General features: G+C 43.2%; 1 protein-coding gene across 1 annotated transcript in view; it reads left to right on the top strand.

Moving 5' to 3' along the window:
- Nucleotides 1-1474: 1474 nt before the first annotated feature.
- Nucleotides 1475-10969, top strand: part of HSD17B12 (hydroxysteroid 17-beta dehydrogenase 12) — a 167129-nt gene continuing 157634 nt past the window's right edge. The window contains exon 1 of the mRNA XM_029914799.1: nt 1475-1798. Coding sequence (XP_029770659.1) covers nt 1639-1798 — 160 coding nt within the window. The 5' untranslated portion in view covers nt 1475-1638. The remainder of the gene's footprint in view (nt 1799-10969) is intronic.

The following is a 10969-nucleotide window of genomic DNA, read 5'->3' as shown; positions in this document are numbered from 1 at the left end:
CAGATGCTTAATCCTCTGATCCACCCAGGTGCCCCTCTTCTGCCCTATTCTATGGAGCGTGAATACCTGGAAGGTCCTTAGCGGGTGAGCCATGATGAATCAGGACATACACATTTGTGGCTTTATGGTGCATGAAAACGTTGGCAAGAGGGAGAAGTTGAGGGGTAGGAATGGTGGGATTTCACTGAATTGGACAGGCAGCCTCAGCCAAAGGTATCAAATTTAATTAATATGAAATGTGTCTGCTCAAATCACTTGGCTGAATTCAGGTGACAGTTTGTAGAAAACAGTAACAGCCTTAGGGGTATACTTAATTTTATAAGAGAGTAGAAAAAGAGTGGGAGGGTGTGGTTGGGCAGGGAGAGAGAAGGCTCTTAAACTAAATATTAGAAAATTATGACTTTAGCTTCAAGTTGACTGTTGACTTAGCATTATTACCCCAAATTCCTACCTTTAAAAAAAAACCCTCAAGTCTTGAATCAGCAGTCTCTACTGGCTGGGGAAAATTTTAGGTGTCTTATATGAACTCAAATCCATGCCAGAAAAAGAAACAAAAACTCTTCGTGGGAGGATGAACGATAAAGCCTGATGCACTTTATTGCATTACAATTTCTTAGACTTAACATTGCTTAGGTTGTTTTCTTATCTACTAGGCCCGCACACTTTTGTGTCCACTCGCACTCCATCTCTCCCCACAGGAAATCTAAATTAAAAAAAGAATAAAAGGAAAATCTCTATTGTCCTTTAAGGCCCAGTTAAACATGGAGTCCCTTCCCCAAACTACTTATTCATCAAGCTGTGTTCCTCCATTTTTCATTCATCTTACAGCTCTTATGCCGCTGTGTATTATAGTTATCTGGGTCTATGTAGTTATTTGCTTTGAACTCCAAGACCTTGGGAAATGTGCTGTTTAATGCTCAGGGCAAAAGGGACCATTTAGAAGGTTCGCAGTAAGTGCCTGTAACCGAGGGAAGATACACTGGGAGGAAGGCAGTGAAAACTGGAGATGCAGACCTTTATCCGGAAACGTTTATGGCAACAATGACGGCACATTTAACAATGAAAAATAAGTGTTTGATAAAGAGGTGAAAATAAAACCATGACTCCGCGCCCACTTCTTATTACCACCTCTCCATTCACTAGTGGCTTCTCAGACCCCATTCCCTCCTAAATCACGAGCTCAAACGAGGCTGTCTCACTGGCCAATCGGAGCGCAGTCTTCCTAGCCGTGAAGACGGCTGCAGCCAATGAGAGACCTGGGCGATTCGGTGGGGTGAGACACACCGCCCTCTGGCAGAATCCTGGGGGCGTGGTGACGCGCTGGGCGGGGGCTGAAGCTTGATTGGCAGGAGAGTGATCAGCGGTCTTAGAACGGAAACACTGCCGGGTGCCCGCCGCGGGGGACATGGGCGGGGTAGCGAAGTTGGAGTCAGCCAATGGCTGACCCACTAGTCTTAGAGGGAACGCTAGATCACCAATGGCGGCACGGATATGGCGCCGTGGGCTGGGTTTAGGCCGAAAGAGGCGTAGGAGCAGCGCCTGTTAAGTGTCGTCTTCGCCGTCACGGGCCAGCGCCACTTCCTGGATTCATTCATTCGTTTTTTCATTCACGAAGGTAGTAAGGCCTAGTTGAAAGCTATGGAGAGCTCTCTTCCTGCCGCCGGCTTCCTGTACTGGGTGGGCGCAGGCACCGTGGCCTACGTGGCCCTGCGCATCTCAAGCTGGCTCTTCACGGCCCTCCGGGTCTGGGGTTTGAGTCACGAGGTAGGGGTCGGACCCGAGCTCGGAGAATGGGCAGGTGAGTGGAGTCCAGCGCCGGGGGCCCCCTTGCTCCTCCGGCGGGTCGCCCTGCTCCAGGCCGGGCCTGGCCGGTGGTGACCAGTTCCGGGACCAGCGCCTGGCTTCCCCTTTCCAGGTCTCCTGTCCTTCCTGAGGCTCCTGCATCCCGCGCACCCGCCCGTCCCCTTAGCCAGCTACTGGCTTGCCTAGACTTGTAGATATTTTAAGTACTTAATACGGTGTTGGCCCAGCGCAGCGAATCTGAAATGCTACTTGGTGGGTGCGGGAAGAATCTGGCCCGAGCTTGCAGGACCTTGTGTCGTTTTTAAGCCATTCCTGGTTCATGGCTGGGAGTCAGTCACCTTGCTGCCTCCCCAGTCACACTCTACGCACCTGCGTTCGCCCCTTATGAGTGTTCTTAAAGTTTTTTGCTTGACCTGAATAATGGCCCCGTGCTGAAGATGAAAGCATTCTGTTGACTTTTTGGGAGGGCGGGGAGGGAGGGTGGACGAAGAGGACATAGAATTTCAGGAGTCTTTCTGCTTTTTGGAATCTTAACCGCTCTTCATTGACTTGGATTCGGCCTATTTCATATCATTTACATTGTTTTTTTTTAATTCTCCTTAAACTTTTCTGGAGTCCTAATGTGTAACATAACTATTGCTTCTGCAAAACGGTAACTTGTTTTATAGCAATCAGAAAATACCTTTTGCAGAAGAACATTTGTAGGAAACAATATTCCCACGAAGAACGAGCTAAGCACATGGATCTAATTCCTTCCATACAGTTGGAGGATTTTTAAGATGGAAGCGAAAGGTCGGATTGGAGCAGCTGGGAAAATTACCTGCAGGGAAGTTGTTTTTTTTCTATATTTTTTGTTTCTTTTCTGTAGTTTTCATTTCTTTGGGCTTAAGTTATTTTTAAACTTTACCGAGTTTAGAAAAAGGAGGAGGGGCGCCTGGGTGGCTCAGTCGGTTGAGTGTCCAACTTGGGCTCAGGTCATGATCTCTCAGTTCATGAGTTCGAGCCCCTAGTTGGGCTCTGTGCTGACAGCTCAGCGTCTGGAGCCTGTTTCGGATTCTGTGACTCCCTCTCACTCTCCCCCTCCCCTGCTCACACTCTATGTCTCTCTTTCTCTGAAAAATAAATATACATTAAAAAATTAAAATTATTAAAATAAAAAAAGGAGAAGCGGTGAAGGGGAAGGGGGAGGGAGAGAGAATCTTAAGCAGGCTTCACACCCAGTGCTGAGCCTGACTGCCACGCTGGTCCTATGTCTGAGCCAAGTCTGTGGGATCAGGACCTGAGCCGACATCAAAAGTGTGACACACAGACCACTCAGCGGCGCCTCTGGGTTTGTGTGTGTGTGTTTTTAAACCAAGTAGTGTGCTATGGTTGTTCTCAGTGCTGATTTATTCTGCTGGGTTAGGATTGTTCCCTTGACCAAGCATTTTTTTGGATTTGGGGATAGTTTGGGCTTGCCTTCAGACTAGGCTCAAGTAAGGTACACAAATAATGTAACAACATATTCTTTACTTTCTTCATTCAAGGACATTTAAACATAAGAGGTAAAAAATTAACCTTTTGGGACAGCCACATAAACAACACATCTCAAGTAGGAATGGATATGTCTGAGTTCTGTCCATAATGTGATGCAGCTCTTCACATTATAGTACTTATTTTTAAAAATCACTTAGTGTTTTTTGATATTCCTTTAAAAACAAATGAATTGCTCAGGTTGATCATAATAAAGTTGATGATTTTGCAATTGAATTGCCCCATTTCTTGATCGTTGTGTTTGTAAAACCTGCTTGTGAACTTTTGAAATGGTTATACAGGAGTCCAATGCATTAGGAAATTATGTATCAAGATGAAGTTTTGTGATTTGTAAGCGAAGAGTAATGTTAATAACTTTTTAACCAGCTAAAATTGACCACGGTGACTAATAATTCTAATGGTCAAAGTCATCAATATATGAGTTTATAGTAAAAGTATTGAAAAAATTTGATTCCAGAGTAAGGATATTTGATAAATTGAAGTTAATGTTTAAAAGATTTAGGAATGAAATTTGAACCAGAACACTGGGATATAACTGAAAAGATCATAGGGTCATAAAGTGACACTGTGATTGTTGAGTTCAGTCTACCTTGGATTGTTAGAAAAATCGCTTTTTCAAGTACGTAAGCAGAGGAAATGATCAAGTTGTTATTTGTAGCATTACATATGTGTGGTGGCCTATATCTTAAAATATTTCCTTTACCTCCCCCAATTCAGGGAATCTTTGAAGAACAAAATTAAGAATTGCTCCTCTTAAATAGGTTATTTCTATGAGTCGGAGGGATGAACTGAAATAATTTGACAAAGGAACCAGCTGAGATGACACTTGAATAATTAGGGTTAAAAATGAGAGATTAAAATTAGGTAGATAATTTGTTCAAAGTTAGGATTTTAGAATTAATTTTAGAATTAATAGTACGAACAAGTTTTTCCCCTATAAAATGGGTGTCTCAATCCTGGGCAGCCTTCTTTGAATAAGCGGTGGGAACAGGCCATGTTAGGGAGGCATTATTTGCTTTCTGGTACTAACATTTAGCATCTTCCTCTCCATAACCAATTAAATATTTTAAGTATTATGTAGTAATGTGTATTGAGTTGGTAATGTTTTTATTCTTGTTATTCTTCAGTCTCTTTATATAAGTATGTTTAATTTCTCCTCAGATTTTAGAATCTGAAGGGGAAGGAGTATGGGTCCCCATTTTTTTTTTGGTCTTTTCCCACCGTAACTGGTGCATTAATCACAGAGCTCTTCTGAACTTAAAAACAAAAGCTTGGAAAAATCAGTAAGTCATGGGGGTGTAATGTATAGCATGGCAACTATAATTAATACTATTTGACTAGAAATCTGAAAGTTGCCAAGAGATTAAATCTTGAAAATTCTCATAGCAAGGGGTGCCTGGCTGGCTCAGTCGGTCGGGTATGCGACTCTTAATCTTGGGATCGTGAGTTCAAGCTCCATGGTGGGCATGGAGCTTACTTAAAAAACAAAAACAAAAAAGTTCTCACTGCAAGAAAAGAGTTCTGTAACTGTATATGGTGATGACGTTACCTATACTTAACTGCGCTGATCATTTTACAGTATATACAACTGTCTAATATAACGTCGTTTACCTGAAACTAATATACCGTTGGATGTTATTATACCTCAACAAGAAATGAACAAAACCCTGAAAGCTTGTAAAAACTTGAAAGCAGGTATGCTTTGCACAGTAAAAATATTTCAGATCACACATTCCCTAATCTATTAGCGTCTTAAGACCATCCATTACTTGGCCCTTATTCTGTTTTCTCTCTGTCATGTATCCAGATTTACGTCGTCCTCTCTTTTCCCTACTTCTCTCCAGTACTATTCCCGCTTGCTGATTTCACTAGGTCCCTGGCAGAGGGTTTTGCCAATAATGCCTGTCATTGTTATGCAATACTTGTATCTCTTAGGAGAAGAAAGAACTCCTGTGAAAGTGGAGCTTTAGTTGTTGGAAGGTCATTGTCGCAAGTTAATCAAAGATTACTAACGAAAGTTGTCAGTTTGTCCTAAATAAAGGAAGAGAACAGTCGTTGCTCTGGTGCAATAAAGAATGTAATCTGTAGGCTTTGGCTTGAGCATAGATAAATTTTGCGTTTATTTAAACCGTTTCCACCATTGCAGTTCATCTAAAACGACTGATACTGAAATAAAGTGGAGGTGATAGATGGAAAGGTAAGGTAGGTATACTTCTAAAGCCAAGATACTTCATAACTTTAAACCTACGACTGCACTCTGAGCTCTTTGTTTAGTTTTTAATGGAGAGGATATTGCTCCAAGTAGCAAAAAAATAAAAAATAAAAAATAAAAAGAAGGATCCACGGGGGCGCTTGGGTGGAGCAGTTGGTTAGGCTGCTATCAGCTCAGGTCATGATCTCACGGTTTGCGAGTTCAGGCCTGTGTTGGGCTCTATGCTCACAGCTAGGAGCCTGGAGTCTGCTTCGGGTTCCGTGTCTCCCCTTCACTCTGCACCTCTCCTGCTTGTGCTCTATCTCTCTTTCTCAAAAAATAGATAAACATTAGGAAAAAAAAAAAAGAATGAAGAATCCAGTAGATCAGTTAGATTAAAAAAAAAAACCAGCTTCATTGAGATATAATTCATACCATACAAGTTACCCATTTAAAGTGTATAGTTCACGATTTTTATTATATTCACAGGTTGCAAAACCATTCTAATTTAAGTTTGGAACATTTTCCCCCATTAGCTGTCACCTCCCAACCCCCACCCCCTCATGCGCTAGTCAGCCACTAATCTTTCTGTCTATATGCATTTACATATTCTGGGTGTGAAGTATTTTGTGACGGGCTTTCACTGAGCACAGTGTTTTCAAGGTTCACCCATGTTGTGGCCTATTTCGGTGCTTCGTTTCTTAGCATTGCTGAATACTGTTCCATTCTGTGGAGTGAGTTTGGATTTTGCAAAGGGTTTTTACCTCTGCATTTTGTTGTTGTCTGCACATCTATATTAGCAGATCCCTGAGATTTTGCAGCTTTGGCTGCTGATGGAACTTCTTTTGGCCCTGTAGTATTCTGGGGTTTTCCTAATTTAGTGGCCACTGAAGACTTCGAAAGGTTATGGGTGGTGTCGTTCTTTTGTAGAAAAGCCATTCATCAAAACTGGCTTTGTTTAGCCAAGCTCCAAGAATCCAAGGATTCTCAAAATCAGGTGTGGTGCGTAATTCTGTTTTTACAGTGCAGAACCGCACAGGATTGGTCTAGTTACCTCCAGTGGTTGAAGGCTGCTTGAGTAACTATTGCCTAAGACAGCAGGTCCGTTTCTTAGGCTTTGCGGTATCACATCATCTGAGAAATTACTTATGAAATGTTACTTACGTCATTTGGCAAGCCCAGAGGAAATAACTCCCATCGAATGCTTCCAGGCATTTGACATGGTCTATATTAAATCTGTCTTTGAGTTATGTCCTATGATCCCCAGTGTACAGAGGAGGAAACAGAGGCAGAGGTTAAGTGACTTCCCTTGTCTGTGGTTTCATAGCTAGTGAGTTAGGGGATTTGAAGCCGTTGTCCGTTCTGTGGTATGCACGTGTGTGTGTGTGTGTGTGTGTTGGTGGTGATTGGCTTACATACTGCATGAGTACTTGGGGGTGGGTTCCTTTAGATCCTAGGAATATATTGCTTTTTATTAAATACTATTTAAAGCTTTTACTGTTAAGTAATCTTGACCCTGAGATCAGGAGTCACATGCTCTATTGACTGAGCCAGCCAGGCACCCCGGAACACATTGCTTCTAATTGAAGGCACACTTTCAAATTTGCACTTGCCTGGTATCTCTGGAAGCATTGTAGACTGGGTAGCATGTTTTCGAATCACGTAGCTCAGGATTTTCTTCGGATTTATAACCGTGAATCATGTTGCTGCATGAGAAAACCTTGGAAAGGCAGTCAGGTGCCTTAATAAGGCAGAGGGTTTGACTGTCGTTACTATGGGTGGATCTGACCTTAGATGCTGTTTATTTTCTGTTTGCCACTCTGGTGTTCTCGGATGGATTTAGTGAGCTCTGGAGATCCAGCTGGGTGCATGTGATATGCTTCCTGTTGACATTCAGGAAACTCGCGTATACCTGTTCTCGCTGGCCAGTTGACGGTGATCACAGTCTATGGTCGTGCCATGTTTTTTAAGAACGCTATTTTTGTTTTTTTGGTTTTTGTCTTAAAGCAGCGCGGGTGGAAGAGGGCAGAGAAACCGCATAACAGTTCTGGAAGGTATTTATTCATTCTGTAAGTTAGGTCCAAAAAGGGAGTCCATGGGCCCAAACGGAACAAGATTTCCAGATGGAGTTAGCAGGGTAGCCTTAAAGATCTAGTGCTAGAGGGGCGCCTGGGTGGCTCCGTCGGTTAAGCGTCCGACTTCAGCTCTGGTCATGATCTCATGGTTTGTGAGTTTGAGCCCCAGGTTGGACTCTGTGCTGCCGGCTTGGAGCCTGGAACCTGGAGCCTGCCCAGATTTGGTGTCTCCCTCTCTCTCTGCCCCTCCCCTGCTCATCATCTGTCTTACTCTGTCTCAAAAATATGTAAGCATTAAAAAAAAAAATGTTGTAGTGCTAGAGTGTGTTTGAGGAAGTAGATGCCGAGGAGAGTTAGACTGAGAGCATGCCTTGGTCTTATATGGAGAAAAAACCAAAGAAGATTTTCTGGAATTAGAAGGTCAGCCTCCATACTCTGAACTAGAATATCTTTTCCCCACACCCTCCCATTAGCCCTCACTATCCCCTGCCCCCCTCTTTTTTTTTCTTCTTCTTTTTTATGCAGTGTTAAAGTTTCCTATTGAGGTCGAGCCTGAACACTTGGAGGCTCACACCTAGACTTGAATTTTAGCTCCTCTGCTTACTAGCAGTGTAACATTGAGGAGGGTAGTAAACATCTCTGAGCCTCACTTTCCTCATCTGCAAAATGGGTATAATACTAGTGCCTGTTTCATAGGATTGTTATGAAGGGTAAATGAGAATACTTATTCTATGTAAAACAGACAGTACAGTGCCTGACACACAAGTGCTTAATAACTTTATTAGTAATCTTATTAGCCTCACTAGCATTATGTACTAATTACTTGACCTCATTGATAAGGTAAAGCTTACTAAGAAAAAGTTAATATCTGGGGCATCTCAGTTGGTTAAGCACCTGACTCTTGATTTCAACTGAGGTCATAATCTCACAATTCGTGAGATTGAGCCCCGAGTCGGGCTTTGCGTTGAGAGTGCAGAGCTTGCTTGGGATTCTGTCTCTTTCCCTCTCCCTGCACCTCCCCTGCTTATGTTCTCTCTCTCTCTCTCTTTCAAAATAAATAAACTTAAACAAAGAAAACAAGGAAAACATTAACATCCAGGTGACCACATCTTCAGAAAGCATTGCTGCTGCAACCGAGATTATTGAGCTTCAAAACTAATTTTTTTGGGTTGTTTTGCCTGGTTGAATTGAGGATAATTTATTTCTTTCAGTTTCAGGAAAAAAATGTGCTGAAAGATTTAAATAATGAGATTTATAAGTTTAAAATACATGGGCAGGTGGATTTGAATAGATCAGTTCCAATGCCATCAAATGCCCTTTATAGAAAAGGATAAGTTAAAAAAAAAACCCACGTTTTATAAATAGTATATCTTGGGGTGCCTGGGTGGCTTAGTCAGTTGAGCATCCAACTCTTGATTTTGTCTCCGGTCATTCTCTCATGGTTCACGAGTTGGAGCCCTGCATCAGGCCTGATGGTGCAGAGCCTGCTTGGGGTTCTCTCTTTCTCTCCCTCTGTCCCTCCTCTGCTCTCTCTCTCTCTCAAAATAAATAAGTAAATAAATAAAAATTGTGTATCTTTTTCTCTAGAGCTGCTGTAACAAAAATACCACAGACTAGATGGCATCTGTAGACACCACAGACTGTGCCATCAACATGGCAGAAGGGCCAGGGAATTCTCCAGAATCCTAGAAGAGCACCACTCCCATTCATTAGGCTTTACCCTCACGACTTGCTCACCCCCTAAAGGCCCCACCTCCTAAGGCCAGCACGCTGAGTAATCAATTAGGATTTCTGCAGAAATTTGGTGTGTACTGTACAGATTCAGTCTGTAGCACAGTAGATCCTTTATTCCATTTCTCTTCGCATCTTGAGTGAAAATAAAAATAAAGCAATTTTCATCCACGTCTTCTGGGACAGACTGAGATTAAGGCTGGGAGGCTGGGTAAGCAGAGCCTTCACTATGCTTGGTGGAGAGCATGATAGTCACTTGTCTGTCCACAACCGCAAATACTCTTGAGTCTGTCCGTGGATCTTAGAATCGACCAGTGGGATGGCAAACAGTAATTGGATGAACCAATTGTACTGTTAAGTGATGACAAAGACCTGTTTGTGAGTGCGGTCCAAGAGGGCTACCCTGGGGACGAGACAAGTGAGCTCAGATCTGAAGGGAAGGGAAGAGGAGCAGCAGGAACGGCACGTGTTTGGCTCTTGAGGCTGGAATTGGAGGGTCGTGTGAAACAAGGCCTGAGTGGCTAGAACCAAGAATGGGTGGGCATGATGCAAGATGAAGAGTGGAGGGGGGAGAAGGGGCCAGCGAGCCGGGGATATTGAATCTACGTCTACGCCAAGAACAGGGAGAACAATTGAAGGGATTTTAAGCACAGAGATAATGTTGGGGAGTTGCAACTTTAAACAGAATTCCTTGTGTTTATGACCTTCCTGACATGGTTGCATTGCTGCAGAGATGGACCATTGCAAGTTATTCAGATCATCTCCATCAAAATTACCTTACAAAACCCCGAGCAAACCCAAAATGCTAAGTCATGCTTTAGAGGATGGGAGACTACTCCAGTGCCGTTCATTCCTGGTTATCTTCTTTCAGAGACCATTTCTTCCCTGGGGAAAAAGATCTAATCACCGTGGTGTAGGAAGTTCTACTCTTACCAGGGACTGGGTGATCGTTGTTGAATGAACCCTGAAACTGGGTTACCGCTTTCTCGAGTTCAGGCTATGAAACCATGGTGTGGCAGCCGAGAAGCCTGCCATTAATCCCCCAACAGAAGGAATGCTTTGTGTTATTACTCACTTTGTCTAGTGAAACAGTGAGTTTGCCCTGCCTCTGACTGGCAGTGCCAAGGAGACTATCCAGTTTCTGCAAAGTACATCTTTCCCACCATTAAGTGAAGTTACTTCTATTCAAATGATCTAGTCAGTGCGGGCGAGGGAAGAAAGGCTAGCAGACTTAAGATTTAGAACAATGACTGTCTCTCAAGAGTACTATATTGGTTAACAGCAGTGATAACGGGACCATTGGAATCAGAGTAGCAGGGGTGAGCTTTGCTAGTGGCCAAAATGTTTGAAGTTGGGGGTGCCTGGGTGGGTCGGTCACCTAAGCGTCTGATTCTTGATTTCAGCTCAGGTCCTGATCTCTCGGTTCAGGAGATCGAGCTCCAGGTCACACCCTGTGCTGACGGCATGGAGCCCTGCTTGGGACTCTCTCTTTCCCGCTCTCTGCCCCTTCCCGGCTCACACGTGCAACTCTCTCTCAAAATAAATGAATGTGAAAAAAATTGATATTGGGCAAAGATAGCTAACCTCAGAATAACTTTCTTCATCTATCAAATGGGGCTGATACTTTTCAGGAGCA

The sequence above is a fragment of the Suricata suricatta genome, chromosome 11 (assembly GCF_006229205.1).
Source record: "Suricata suricatta isolate VVHF042 chromosome 11, meerkat_22Aug2017_6uvM2_HiC, whole genome shotgun sequence".
NCBI classification, from domain to species: domain Eukaryota; kingdom Metazoa; phylum Chordata; class Mammalia; order Carnivora; family Herpestidae; genus Suricata; species Suricata suricatta.
This window is presented reverse-complemented; position numbering and strand designations above follow the sequence as displayed.